This window comes from Sturnira hondurensis, unplaced genomic scaffold (assembly GCF_014824575.4).
Source record: "Sturnira hondurensis isolate 20B ecotype Veracruz unplaced genomic scaffold, ASM1482457v3 Scaffold0016462, whole genome shotgun sequence".
Lineage (NCBI taxonomy): Eukaryota > Metazoa > Chordata > Mammalia > Chiroptera > Phyllostomidae > Sturnira > Sturnira hondurensis.
Window position 1 is genome coordinate 958,337 of NW_028089093.1, and position 16,147 is coordinate 974,483.

At 37.0% G+C, this 16,147-nt stretch overlaps 1 protein-coding gene across 1 annotated transcript in view; it reads right to left on the bottom strand.

Moving 5' to 3' along the window:
• The window catches only part of AKAP9 (A-kinase anchoring protein 9), a 181,130-nt gene that overhangs the window by 133,823 nt on the left and 31,160 nt on the right, over positions 1-16,147 (bottom strand). The window contains exons 4-7 of the mRNA XM_037066078.1: positions 5,068-5,121; positions 4,551-4,721; positions 3,524-3,679; positions 2,480-2,677 (exon numbers count right to left, since the gene is read on the bottom strand). Coding sequence (XP_036921973.1) covers positions 2,480-2,677; positions 3,524-3,679; positions 4,551-4,721; positions 5,068-5,121 — 579 coding nt within the window. The remainder of the gene's footprint in view (positions 1-2,479; positions 2,678-3,523; positions 3,680-4,550; positions 4,722-5,067; positions 5,122-16,147) is intronic.

Below are 16,147 nucleotides of genomic sequence, written 5' to 3' on the forward strand. Positions count from 1 at the left end.
GGGCAGAGAGGACATGTGGCAAGGCAGCACCTGGTGGACCAGGTGGTCCCACATTTGCTGCGGATAAACTGGGAGGAACAACTGGAGAGTGAGACAGACCCAGGGTTCCAGCGTGGCGAAATAAAGCCTCAAAACCTGTGGCCATAAAAACTTTGGGGGGTTGCAGCAACAGGAGAAACTCCCAGCCTCACAGAAGAATATGCTGGACAGACCCACCCACCTCAGAATTAGTACCAAAAGGGCCAATTTGTTTCTGGGTAACTTGAGAAGAGACTGAAAGTCAAGCAAGTGGCATTGCTCCCTCTCTGACCCCTCCCCCACATACAGCACCACAACACAGTAAAGTAGCTTGTCCTACCCTGGGGAATACCTAAGGCTCTGCCCCTTACAACATAACAAGTGCCCAAGGCAAAGCAATATGGCCCAAATGAAAGAAGAGATCAAAACTCTAAAAACAGAACTAAGCCATGAAGAGATAGCCTACCTATCAAATGCAGAGTTCAAAGCACCAGTAATTAGGATGTTCAGAGAAATAGTTGAGTAAGGTCACAAAATAGAGGAAAAAGTGAGGGCTATGCAAAGTGAAATAAAGAAAAATATACAAGGAACCAACAGTGACAGAAAAAAAAAATGGGACTCAAATCAATGATTTGGAGCAGAAGGAAGAAATAAACATTCAATCAGAACAGAATGAAGAAACAAGATTTCAGGAAAATGAGGAAAGGTTTAGGAACTTCCGGGACGACTTTAAATGCTCCAACATCCGAATCATAGGGGTGCCAGGAGGAGAAGAGGAAGAACAAGAAATTGAAAACTTATTTGAAAACAAAATGAAGGAGAACTTTCCTAATCTGGCAAAGGAAATAGACTTTCAGAAAGTCCAGGAAGCACAGAGTCCCAAAGAAGCTGGACCCAAGGAAGCAGACCCCAAGGCACATCATAACTACATTACCCAAGATTAAAGATAAGTAGACAATCCGAAAAGCAGCAAGAGAAAAGCAGACAGTTACCTACAAAGGCGTTCCCACAAGAACACTTAGGTGATTTCTGAAAAGAAACCTTGCAGGCAAGAATGGGATGGATAGATGTATTCAAAGTCATGAAAAGCAAGCATTTACATCCAAGATAACTCTATCCAGCAAAGCTATCATTTAGAATGGAAGGGCAGATAAAGTGCTTCCCAGATAAGGTCAAGTTAAAGGAGTTCATCATCACTAAGTCCTTATTATATGAAATGTTAAAGGGACTTATCTAAGAAAAAGAAGAGGATCAAAAATATGAACACCAAAATGATGACAAACTCACAACTATCAACAAACTGAACCTAAAAAACAAAAACAAACTATGCAAACAACTAGAATAAAAATAGAATCACAGAAATGGAGACCACATGGAGAGGTATCAGTGGGGAGGAGGGTGGGAAAAATTGGTGAAAAGGCAGAAGGAACAAGAAGCATAAATGGTGGGTACAAAATAGACAGGGGGAGGTTAAGAATAATATAGGAAATGGAGAAGCCAAAGTCTTAAATGTATAACCCATGGACATGGGCTAAGAGGTAATGGATGCTGAAGGGAGGGTGAGTACAGAGCAGAGGGGAATAAAGGTGAGGAAAAAAAGGGACAACTATAACAGCAAATTCAGTAAAATATATTTTTTAAAAAGAAGTGTATAAAGTGTAAAATATCTGAGTTGCTGGACATTCATATTTCCTGTTGACATCAAACAAAGCAACCACACTCTGCCTTCTTGTTTCTGCTCTCAAGAGGATGGGCAGAGGGAATAAAGACAGTAGGAGGCACTGCAGGGGGTACTGCAAGATATTCTGACTCTGGGCCAATAGGACAAAGTTTGAATCCCCACACTGGCAACTGTTAGTGGGGTGGGCACAAGCAAGTCACTTACTTAACACTTCTGAACCTAATTTTATCTTTAGAAAAAATAAATAAAATATAATCCACCAGGATGAGTTGATTTTAGGATTTGGTATGAGATATGTACTGGTATGTGTATGTCTGCCTCCCCGAAGGGCACTTATTTGCTAAATAAATGTTCCAGGCAGCTATATAAAACATAACTAGTAGTGAATAAAGAGAACTGACTTCATTTTTTTCCTAATTAGAATCCATGAAATTTTATTTTGACATAAAAATATTTTCAGAATTTCATAACCATGGCTAAAATAAGTAGAAATACCTGTAGACGAAAAAAAGAATATACATTCTAGTTGTGAATGTGGCTTCTCCTGAAAGCTCAGTTCAACATAGTCTGATCAATTTCAAGAAACTCAGTAAAGAGTTGTATGTTAGAAACTACTACTGTGAGATTGTAGTTGCTTTTAAAATTAATTATTTTACAAACTTAAAAGCTTTTCTATATTAATTATAACATTTTGTGATTCATGTATATAAAAAGATAAACAATTTCATAGAAAACTTTAAAGTTAATTGTAAAGCTGCTACCTCTTTAAAATAAACATACCATTTCATATGATTTAATTTTCTTTTGCAAAAAACTGATTTGGTTTTTGAAGTCTTCTTTCTTTTTCTGATAATCTTCTAATAGATGGTCTTGTGCTTCCAGCTGTTGCTGATGAGTGAGAATTTGTTGTTTGGCTTGTAGTAAATCTGCAGCTGTGCTACTGTGAGTGCTGTTCCTCAGAGTTTCACTAGCCTGTAACTTTAAAACACAAAGAAACCCAGAAATATTAATTCGGAAGTGACTGCCCTAAGGAATAGACAACTCTTGCAGGTATTGGCTCACAACTGCTCTCTGAAAACTGTGCTGAATTAACAGGCTCAAAACCCTAGCAAACATATTACCATGGCTGGTCAGGTGAGTACAGGCACATTATCCACACTGAACCAATACGACTATTCTTCCCATAATAAGGCTGAGAAAATAGTCTGAGATAGATAACACTGAGGCAGATTAGCAGAAAGAAATTGGGCCTGAAATATAGTTCTTCCTGGATTCCTGATGACTTCTTATTCCAATCAGTTTCAAAGGCCTAGTTGTATTTCTACCATGAATTCTGTAAAATAAACCTGTATCCTTACATTAAATTCACCCCTTTTGCTTAAGGTATCTCAAATTATTTATTTTCCATTAATTGCCATCAGAAACCTTGACTAACACAATTAAATTACTAATCAAAGGTTAGTGGAGTATATGCAGTCTAGTTACCATTTTAGTCTCTAACTAAAATAAAATCACACCAGAGATGGCAAAAGTAGGATGTTACTATGTTAATTTATGCAAAACTCCACCCGATGAGACTTATAAAGTTTTGCAGAATTTCAAAATACAGATAAAAAAGAAGTACAAAGAAATCAAAAGAAGCCATTCAGGAAGTATAAATTAAATTCTTAGTTAACATAACAATAGGTATTCACTATTTTTTCCAACATGATACATAATAAGCAAGTGGATTTTAAACAAATATAAGTTTGTTTTGGAAAGTGTAAAAAATTTTTAATTGCTTACTAAAATTCTAATAAATTTTGTTCTATTAGTAATACTTACATGCTGAAATTGAATCTGCAAATTTTGACTTTGTTCTGTCAACTCTAAAAATTCTCTCATTGTCTCATCCTTCTCTCTTCTTGCTTGTTGTAAATTGGCAGTAAGCTGGGTTATGATGCCATCTCTTTGTTTAATTGCAGCTTCAAATTCTTGTAACTAAAAGACATAAGTAAAGTTAAGCAGTAGACTTACTTTTTAAAACAAAATTGATTATTACAGCAGACCTTCAAAAATATGATTTCAAAACTCAGTGGTGAAATTATTACAATTTACAAGCAACTTTTCCATATTTGAAGCTATTAACTTGCAGGAATTGGTTTTACTTCCAAATCAAACTTTTTAAAAAGTTGTCTGAATGCGGGAACAAAACATATTAGGTCTAAATTTATCCACCTATCCATTTCCAGAAGGACAGTGCCATGTCTTTAGGGATGCCTCAATCTGTTCCTAGGCAACACCACCACAGCCATGTTCAATCCTCGCTCTTTTCTGAGATGAACCTGCAATGTATTCTGTCATCCTCATCAATGTCCTATTTCATCTCGTTTGTGTAACTGGCTGCCAAAAACAACAGATGTCATTTTAACAACATGAGGTTACTTACAAGGACTCATTGACATTTTTAATTGGTTTAAATCTTCATATTTTGATGTGGTTTGCACAATAATTTTCTCTCAGGCTGATTACAAAAATATCTACTCTACTGAAGTGATTTCAGCCTACCTATCTCATAAAGTTAAACAAAAGATTCCACATTTTATTTAACCCTGTTAATAAAATCTTTTTTTTTTAAACAAGCATGCTTATTAAGTATATACCCATATGCAGATAAATAATAGAAGGGCATTGGAAAATTGACAATTGTGAGTTTATATTTAGTAAGGTAAAATACTTTAGATAAAAAATTTCACATAGGAGGAAAATAAAGGGGCCATTTAATAACCCCATCTTTAAAGACTGTACATATATTATCATCCAAACTTTCTATTTTTGTTTCTGTAACAAAAGCCACAAAAGGTGAACATACCTGCTGGAGTCCTTCAGTCCCATAGGAGGCCCTTAATTCTTCCAGTTCTCTGTTTAGCTCTTCAATTTCATGTTGTTTCCCAATCAACTCATTTTCCAACATTTCTAGGTGGGTCTGACTGTATTGTGCTCCATGTTCAGAGTAAGAATCATCAACACCAAATTCTTCTTCCTAAATCAATCCAAGATTCTGAACAATTCAGGAAGTAGCAGCATAGGAATTCATATATTCAAAGGAAAGTCCACTTTAAAACATCACTCTCACCTGGGAGTTCACTGGTATGGCAACCTACTTTGTTGTCAGTATTATATATATCTCAAAAGCAAAAACAAGATATCTGCAAATGGTTACAACTGAGTTTTATAACAAAAGGTGGATAATTTTGTTTTGCTAAACATTAAGAGCATTTCGGATTTGACCACAGAAAGAAGTACATGCAGAAAAAAGCTTTGTTAGTAAGGCAGATGGTTTTAAATAGTACAAAACATTAGTATCATAGTAGTTTTAAATACTGTACCCTTAATAAATTTGTAGGCTTTCCTGATTTCACCACAAAACTGCAACCATTTACCTGTACAAAAACAATTTCCTGATATATTATGATTTAAAATAGAATTTTATTTAAAGCTAACAATTATATTTCTGCTAACTATATTATGCCTCTTTTATGCCTTGGGAAAGTGTCTCATTAGCAAAAACAGATATAAGTCATTAAATCTAGGTATTTAAAAGACATTATGACCATTTCAAATGCAAATCATTCCCACACATGTGAGGGTCTGCATGCAAAAACCGCTGCATTATACATTTTCCTTTTTAAGTGACTTAAAGTTCTAACTAAGTGCAGCTTTTATTTAGTTTTCATAAGAGTAACTACAAACTTCAAGTCATTGGATCCTCTTCTATAAAACACTGCCTTAAAAATCATTTAAGCAGTTTTTTTTAAGTCTTATCCATGTAAAGTAATACTGGCACAAACTCGGTGAGGGCTGATAAGCAGGTCTAGACACAGGAGGTGCAGAGGCGAGGAGCACTCCCCGAAGAGCTCTCCCCTGAGGGCAGCACTACAAAGCCACGCCAACGGGCGGATGTGGAGATTTTCCATAACATACTACTTACTGCCTGTCTCTATCACAGACATTTTGTGTAGAATCTAAAATCCTTCTGAAAATAACCATTAAGCAAATTCTCATCACTCATTTGCTTCATACACACTTAGTGTAAAGAAAAGTGTACTTCTACTGAGAAGCAGGGGGGGAAAAGCTTTGCTAATTGCCTTTATGTACCAAATACCATACTAAATATTATCAAATACACTCTCCACTGCCCTGTGAGGTAGATATTATTGCCTCTATTTTACAAGGAAGGAAATTCTGTTTCAGAGTTTAAGCGATGTGCCCAAGTTTAGCTTGGAGACGATGAAGCTGAGATTTGAACGCACGGCTTTCTGGATCCAAAACCTCTACTCTTTACATCACCCTGTTTCTCCACATACCAGAAAAATGACAGTGATATTCAGACAAAATACAATATGAGTATGTGGTCTATGATTAAAACTATGTAATTTTGAAATGCTGGAACAATCAGATGCAAATCAGAGCAGCCAAGATTAGTAAACTGCAAATCTAGCATTTGTAAGAGTTATATAATACAGGGGTAGGAAAAAGTAGGTTTATAGTTCTGAGTACACAAAAACAGATTTACTCTTGTATTATTTATTATAGATTGTATTATGTATTATTATTATTAACATACTTTTGCCCACTCCGTATATGTGTTGCCTAAAAAGTAATTTCATCTTGGGGCGTGGAGTGTTACTGAAAAGTGATGCCTTAAGTTCCCATATGAAAAGCATTACAGTGTTTGTATATTTGATCTACTGATGACTCTTCTGCCTCCTGAAAGGGTGAAAATGGCTGAGAAATCCCCTGAAATCCTAGCTCAGTAAAATTAGTTTACCATCATTAAATGGAATGATAAAGCCTCAAAACTAGCTCAAGAGCATCACAGATTCAACCAGTATCCACTTTAGCAATCTTTCAGAGACATCATCAAACACTTCATGAACTATACATTTTTATATTGCTTTGTACAGACTTAGTGAATATGTAAGTTTCTCAAAGTATAATGCATGTGAATCCAGGTACAACATAGGGTCTGGCACAAATAATGCCCCCTTTTTATTACAAAATCATAAGCATACAATTCTGTAACATAACACTATCACACTCAAGCACATTACATGACATTTTAGCTAAAATGTTCAAATTAAAACTATAAATTATTATACCCATATTATTACCCTAGAACCACACTCAAGCTGTCATTACTTCTGCCACTCTCTGTATATAGTTCAAAAGTTATGATTCAAATAAGGTTAAATCTGACAAAAATTATCTCACAACTATCTTTTTCAAAGTAATTTTCTAAGTCACTCTTTTTAAAAACCATAGGTGAAATAAGCCAGGCGGTGAAAGACAAATACCATATGATCTCACCTTTAACAGGAACCTAATCAACAAAACAAACAAGCAAAATATAACCAAAGACACTGAAATACAGAACAGGCTGACAGTGAGCAGAGGGAAGAGGGGAGGGAATTTCAGGGGAAAAGGGGAAGGGTATGAAGGAACAAGCATAAAGGACACATAGACAATAACAAGGAGGAGCTGAAAAAGGAAGGGAGGTGGGCTGGGACGGGGTAAAAAGGCAGAAAACTGAACTTGAACAACAATTAAAATTTTTAAAAAATCAAAAAAACTGTAAGTCAGATAATCAATTAATTACTGTGGCCAGTATTAAAAAGTACCAAAGGATATGTCAAATAGTAAAGGAAAGTATCTTTTCCTGAAATGGCTTTGTTTGAAAAATTTGCACATATATGCATATGTATGCAAAATATGCAAGCATATGCATATATTCATTCACACAATTTCTCATATTTAACAATACATATATAACTATGTCAATATACCAAATTACACACACATATGTAAAATACATTTCTTACTGTTGAACCATGATTAACATATTCTAACTTTTATTGGCAGAATTTATATTTAAAAGGTAGGTAGGTTTTCAAGATGGCTGCTGAGTAGGTGGAAGCGACACTCAAGTCCTCCTATTGACAAACTGGGTTTACAACTAAATGATAGAGCAATCAACCCAAACTGCTAACTAAAAAGGACAGCTAAAGACGAATATTATAGTCAAGGATTTACATAAGTAGCCACATACAGACTGCTAAGAAGGGCGGAGATGTGAGGAGGGCTGGCCCCTGAACCCATATGCATCACGCAGCAGCTGACAAGTTGGAGGGATATCTCAGCTGCAAAAGTCACCAGAGGAGCATGAGGTCTCAACCCCGTGCTGGGACCCCCAACTCTGGACACCAGGGCTGGGAAATAGAGCCTACATAGCATCTTGCAGTGAAAATGAGTGGGGACTCTGACTGTCAGGAAGAGGAGGGAGCCTGCTAGAATCCCAGGTGCTCTCCTAAAGGGGCAATGCACAGGATCTTAGTTTCAGGCACTCACCTAGGCTTCCGACAGAGGGAAGGCAACTTGGCATATGGCAGTCATACAGAGAAGACCTGCAGAAAGGACCACTGGCTGCAACCAACAGAGACCTTTGATGAGTCCTTTATCTGGAGAAACTACGGGTACACAGTCAGATAGACGTTGAACTGTGAGGCTTTGGAATAGGGGCCGGTCTTTGCTTTCTTTCACCTGCAAACTCAGCCAGCACCACTTCCAATGGGAGACAGTTTTGTTCTATCTTCCTGAGTCCCAGTGGCCCTTTCCTACTGAGGTCAGTTCCACAGGAGCAAGGGAATAGAGCTGGGACCTTCAAAACACGTCTCCCCAAGAGGCTCCGATCCAGGGCTCAAGAGGGCACAGATACAGAGCTGAGGGAAAGCACAGAACTTGCTCCTCTCCCACAGGCTCAGCCAGAGCCATCCTAAGGCTGTCTTGATCTGTTTTCCCAAGTCCTAAAGACTCCGCCCTGCTGAGCTTGCTCCTGCAGTGGGAACAGCAGGTCGCATCCAACCTGAACTGGTGGTGCACTCCTCCTGGGAGAGCTGGAGTTGGATACTATATGAATGATATGGTTCTGGAGTAGGGGCCACATATTCCTCAGAGTGCCCGACCATGCTTTGCCCAAGATGGACCATGCTTTGCCCATTAGCATCATCCCTGCCACCCAGTTACCCAACCCTGCAGAGCTTTCACTGTGTGGAAGGGGCAGGGGAGCATGGCCAACTTGGGCCCACTCTATGGTCTTTCTTCAAAAGGCTCTAGAGGAAGTCCAGGGGTTGGCTGTGTAGCTGACAGGTAGCCACTGACTTCAGAGAACCTTGGACCTTTTACTGATCAGCACTCCGCTCAGAGCTGCAGGAAACCGACCCCTCTACATAGCTTGGCCCCTCCCGTGCACACCTGAACCAGTCAACACAGCCACAATCATTGAATAGTGGGTAGCTCTGGACAGAGAGCCCAAAGCCAATTATAAACAACGACTGACACCAATCTATACTAGAACCCTGGCCAAGCGGGACCAGAACCAATACAACCCGTGGTGGACTTCAAATCTCACCAGAGCTGGACCCAACTAGCCACACAAATGGCACAGACAAAGGGGAGGGAACTCCAGCAGGCAGCAGACCCTGCTGGGAACAATGCCACTCAAGGGGAAACCCCTGAATAGTGGCTCATACACAGTGAATGAGGTCTATCCTTATAGTCAGCCAAGCTGAGGGTTAACCCAACCCACAAACAGGCCAACAGCATTCAAGACTCAACTACAACAGCAGGGGGTACATAACCCACACAAGAAACATTTCTGAAGCACCAAGCTCAGGTACCTAGAAGCCACCACCACTGAGACCAACGAAGCATCTATATCAGAAAGCCCTCATAACAAGCTTAGGAGCCATTCCAAATCTATCTCATATAAAGAGATAAACAAAAGAAGGAAGACAAAGAAATATACCCCAATTGAAAGAATATGAGAAATCCCCAGAAAAAGGATCAAATGAATTGGAAGCAGCCAAGATACTAATTAAAACAAGATATTGTTTTAAGACTTCAAAACAATAGTTATAAGGATACTTAAGGACCTGAGGGGAAGAATAGATGGTCTCAGTGAGAACGTAAGGAGATAGTAGGCATTACAAATGATATAGAAACCACTAAAAAGAACCAGTCAGAAAGGAAGCCTACAATATAAAAAATACAATACAAAAAAATCAAAGCAGGTCAGATGAAGCAGAGGATCTAATCAGCTATACAGAGGACAGCGGATAGTAAGGAGGACAACAGAGGACAAGAGGACAACAGAGGACAACAGATAGTAAGCAGAACAAAAAAATGAGGAAAATTTAAGAGACCTCTGTGACAACATCAAGTACAACATCTGCATTATAGGAGTACCAGAAAAGGAAGAGAGTGAGCAAGGGATCAAGAACCTGTTTGAAAAAATAATGGCTGAAAACTTCCCTAACCTAATAAAAAAGTCACACAAGTTCAGGAAGTTCAGAGAGTCCCTATCAAGATGAACCCAAAGAGGCCCACAGTAAGATACATCATAATTAAAATGGCAAAGGTTAAGGACAAAAAGAGAATCTTCAAAGCAGCAAGAGAAAGACAGTTACTGACAAGGGAGCTCCCATAAGGCTGTCGACTAATTTCTCAACAGGAACACTTCGGGGCCAATAGGGACTGGCATGAAATATTCAAAGTGCTGAAAAGCAAGGACCTACAACCAACACTACTTTATCCAACAAGGCTTTCATTTAAAACTGAAGATGAAATAAGAAACTTCCAAGACAAAAGAAAAAAGAAAAAAGGAGTTCATCACCACCAAACCAGAAAATTGTAAGAAATATTAAAGGACCTGCTGTAAGAAGGGGAATAAAAGAAATCTATACAAAGGAACATAGGTGTAAAGAATAAAAAGGCAGCATGTGTCAATAATAACTTTAAATGTGAACAGATTAAATGCTACAATCAAAAGACACATATGGGCCCTGGCTGGTGTAGCGCAGTGGATTGAGCACCGGCCTGGGAACCAAAGGATCACGATTCGATTCCCAGTCAGGGCACATGCCTGGGTTGCAGGACAGTTTCCAGCAGGGGACACACGAGGGCAACCATACATTGATATTTCTCTCCTTTTCTCCTTCCCTTCCCCTCTAAAGATAAATTAATAAATAAAAATTTAAAAAGACACATATGGTAGCTGAATGGATAAGAAAACATGACCCATATATAAGCTGTCTACAAAGGACCCACTCCAGAACAAAACATGCACACACACTGAAAGTGGAGGGATGAAAAATAAATATTCCATGCAAGTGGAAACAAATAAACAAACAAAGAAAAGCTAGGGTAGCAATACTTATATCAGACAAAATGGACTTCAAAGTAAAGACTATAACAAGACAAAGAGGGGCATTATATAATACTAAAGGATCAATTAAACAAAATGATGCAACTGTTGAAAACATATATACACTAAACACATATATATTAACAAATCTAAAGGAGAGATGGACAACAGCTGCAATCATAAATGGGGATTTTAACACCTCACTGACACCAATGGATAGATCTTACAGACAAAAAACAAGGCAATAGAACATTTCATTCCAAAGTAGCAAAATATAAACTCTTTTCAAGTGCACATGGAAAATTCTCTAAAACAGACCACATGCTATGACACAAGACAAGCCTTAATAAATTCAATAAGACTAAAATCATATCAAGCATCTTTTCCAACACAATGGTATAAAACTAGAAATCAACTGCAATTTAAAAACTCAAAAACACTCAAACACATGGAAGCTAAATAACATATTAAACAATGAATGGGTTAACCAGGAGATCAAGCAAGAAATCAAAAATTACTGGAAGACAAACAAAAATGAAGACACAGCCTCCCAAAAATCTATGAAACACAGGGAAAGCAGTCATAAGAAGGAAGTCGGTAACCTTACAAGCCTACCTTAAGAAGAAGAGTCTGAAATAAACAATCTAACCTTCAACAAAAGAACCAGAGAAACAACAAAGAGAGCTGAAAGTATGTAGAAGAAAGGAAACAACGAAGATTAGAATGGAAATAAATGAAATGGAGACTAAAAACAAAACAAAACATCAATGAAACCAAGAGCTGGTTCTTCCAAGAAATAAACAAGATTGACAAGTCTTTAACCAAAATCATCAAGAGAAAAAGAGAAAGGGTCCAAATAAATAAAATCATAAATGAAAGAGAAGTAACAACTGACACCATATAAACACAAAGGATCATAAGAAAATATTATAAACTACTATATGCCAGGATATTAGACAACTTGGGTAAAATGAAACATTTCATTGAATCTAGAAACATTCAATCTTCCAAAACTGAACCAGGAAGTCTCAGAAAATCTGAATAGGCCAGTTACAACTAATGAAATAGAAACAGTAATCAAAAATTCCCAGCAAACAAAAGCCCTGAACTAAATGGCTTCACAGGCAAATTTTACCAAACATTCAAATAACTAACACCTGTCCTTCTCAAAAATTCAGGAAGAGGGAAGACTTTCAATCTCATTTTACACAGCTGGCATTATCCTGATTCCAAAACTAGATAAAGACACTACAAAGAAAAAACATTCTAGGCCATCAATTCCTGATGAAACTAGATGCTAAAATCCTCAACAAAATATTAGCAAACAAGTAGATACAGAACAAATGTTCCAAAAGTTAATGTGAAACCACAAAAGATCCCAAATAGCCAAAGCAATCTTGAGAAAGAAGAACAAAGTTGGAGGTATCACAATACTTAATATCAAACTATATTACTAGGCCACAGTAATCAAAACAGTATGTTACTGGCATTAAGAACAGGCATACAAATCAATGGAATGGAATAGAGAGCCCAGAAATAAAACCACACTTTCACAGTCAATTAATACTTGATAAAGGTGGCAAAAGCACACAACGGAGTAAAGACAGTCTCTTCAAAATATGGTGTTGGGAAAATTGGACAGATACATACCAAAAAAAATGAACTAGACCACCAACTTACACCACACCCAAGAATAAACTCAAAATGGATTAAAGATTTAAATGTAAATTGCAAAACCGTAAGAATCCTAGAAAACATAGGCAGTCAAATTTCAGACATTTCTCATAGCAATATTTTTGCTGGTATACCTCTTTGGGCAAGGGAAACAAAGGGAGTAATAAACAAATGAGACTATACGAAACAAAATAGTTTCGGATAGCAAAAGAAACTGCAGACAAAATGAAAAGGCAACCACTGAATGGAAGAACATATTCACCAATGACACATCTGATAAGGAGTTAATTTCCAAAATATATATAAAAACACATACAACTCAACACCTAGAAAACAATCCGGTCAAAAAATGGGCAAAGGCTCTCAATAGACACTTTTCCAAAGAGGACATACAGATAGTCAAGACATATGAAAAAATGCTCAACATCACTAATCATCAGAGAGATGCAAATTAAAACTACAATGAGATACCACCTCACACCTGCTAGAACAACTACCATCAATAAGTCAAAAAACAACAACAACAACAATAGGTTCTGGTGAAGATGAAGAAAAAAAGGGAACCCTTTTGCCCTGCTGGTAGAAATGCAGACTGGTACAGTCACTGTGCAAAACAGTATGGAGTTTCCTCAAAAAATTAAAAATGGGACTGCCTTTTGAACATGTAATCCCACTTCTGAGAATATATTCTAAGAATCCCAAAACACCAATTCTAAAAAATATACACACCCCTATATTCACAGTAGTGTTACTAACAATAGCCGAGATCAGGAAACAGTCCAAGAGCCATCAGTAGATAACTGGGTAAAAAAGCTGTGGTACATTGAAACAATGGAATACTACTCAGCTGTAAAAAAGGAGGAAACCTTACCTTTTATGACAGCATGGATGGACCTGGAGATTATTATACTAAGTGAATTAGCCGGTTAGAGAAAGACAAGTATCATATGATCTCACTTACATGAGGAATCTAATAAACAAAACTAACCGACAAACAAAATAGAAATAGAGGCAGTAGTTACATGGAACACACTGACAGCTGTCAGAGGGAAGGGGTAAAAAAAAGAAGGGATTAAACAAAAAATACATATATACATACATATAAAACACTAGACACAAACAACAGTATGGTAACAACCAGAGGGAGAGTAGGGGGAGGTAAAAGAGGGCAAAGGAAGGATAAATAAGGACGGAAAGAAACTTTACTTTGGCAATGGGCACACAAAGCAGTATGGAGATAATGTTTTGATGAGTTGTACACTTGAAGCCTGTATAATTTTGTTAACCAATGTCACCCTAATAAACTCAACAAATAAATAAATAAACACATATTATTTGCACCTTACTTCAAAACACATCATATTTGGTAAATATCACAGTTAAACAGTTTTAATATAATCTTCTGGACCTCCTAATTCCCACCATTTTTTAATTTTAAAAATCTAGTAAAATGTGTCTTATTGTAACAAGAATTTCCATTATTAGTTTGCATTCTCATAATGAGAACTTTAAAATCACAATCTTTTTATGTCTTTAGCTTTTAAATTAATGTTAATAACATTAAATTTTTTCTTTTTTCAAAGTGAAAATATGGCTATATAAATTTTAACCATACTCCATAGGCACGTATGAGAGATACTTTGACCTATAGATACATGGCTTATAAAAAATTTCATTTTGGGCCCTAAATGATGTGGCTCAGCGAGTAGGCATCATACTACAAAACAAACAGTTCGATTCCTGGTCAGGGCACATGCCTGGGTTGTGTCAAGGTCTGCAGCTGGGGTTGCTTGTGAAAGGCAACTAACTGATCGATGATAGAGGTGTTTCTCTTGCACACTGGAGTTTCTCTCCCTCTCTTTCTTCCTCCCTTCCTCTCCCACTAAAAACAAATAAATAAAACTTTAAAATTTTTTAAAATTCACTTTGTGTGAAGAAAAAAATGCATTTTGTGCAGTTCTGGGATGCCAGAAAGATAAAGGTAGTTCAAGCACCAAGCCATCTGAAACTTCCAATCAGTAAAGACAAGCTATAAGAATTAAGGCATTATAGAAAGAGAAAAGCAGTGTTTTCATATATAAGCTCCAAATTTAAAGTCGTAAGAGCAGAATCTGTGAACTGAGAGCTTTGATTTTAAATTAAGATACTTTATGCAGACACAACTTTATGTAATCTGAATAGGGCACCAATGTATTCATTTAACCCTGGTTAATTATTTTCCTGACAAGACAACTAATTAACTATATTTCCAGCTTTTAAACACATGATATTTTTGTTTTTTTAGGTTTTTTTCTTATTCTATTACAGTTGTCCCAGTTTTCCCCCTTTTACCCCCCTCTACCAAGCCCACTACACTCTCCCACAGTCCATCCCCACAGCACTGCCCATGTCCATGGGCCATCCATGCATGTTCTTTGACCAGTCCCTTCCCATTCTTTCTACCATTATCCCCCTCCCTCCTCTCCTCTCATCCCTATAAACACGTATTTTTTTAATTAAAGATTTTATTTATTTATTTTTAGAGAGGAGAAGGGAAAGAGAAAGAGAGGGAGAGAAATATCAATGTGTGGCTGCCCCTCATGTGCCCCCCACCAGGGACCCGGCCCACAACCCAGACACGTGCCCCAACTGGGAATTGAACCGTCGCCTCCTCCCACCTCCCAGGCCCGCGCTCAATCCATTGAGCCACACCAGCCAGGGCTAAACACATATTTTTGAAGTGTCAAAGTTTATACTCCCATTGGCAATATATTTTTTTTAATATTAGAAACCTACAATAAATAAAAACATATGGACTATACTGAGTTATTGAACCATTCAGAAAAAGCAATAGTTTTCCAAATCCCCAAATGGGCCAAAGAAATAACAATCATATCTAAAAGAGTAAGAAAAAGATATGCCCTGGCTGGTGTAGCTCAGTGGATTGAGCGCGAGCCTGTGAACCACACAATCTCGGTTTGATTCCCAGTCAGGGCACATGCCTGGGTTGCAGGCCAGTTCCCAGCAGAGGACTCACAAGAGGCAACCATACATTGATATTTCTCTCCTTCCTTTTCCCTCTAAAGATAAATAAATAAAATCTTTAAAAAAAAGAAAAAGTTAACAAAATGACATATTTATTACTAGCACATAAAGAAAGTATTTGCTAAAGTGGCCAATGCCTATATCAGCTTTTATTACCTATATTAAAAATCTATTGCAACATTATTACATAATTAACTAAAATTCAAGCATCTGTAAAAGGCATTTCTCAAAATAAAACAGCCTATATTATAAAATGTTTACTGTTAAATATGGATACTTTATAATAATCATGTATATAATAATCATATATAATAATCCTACATAACAGTATCAAACATTCTGAGAAACCAAAAAAAGGAGCTTTTATCTAATTAAGGACCAAGCTATTCATACAGATGTCTAAGACCTGTGTTAGTATCCTGAAAAAAAGATATATTGGAAAAAATATCCTCAGGTTTTCTAGGTCATTTATATTATATCATGTTAAGCTATATTTTTTTATATTTATA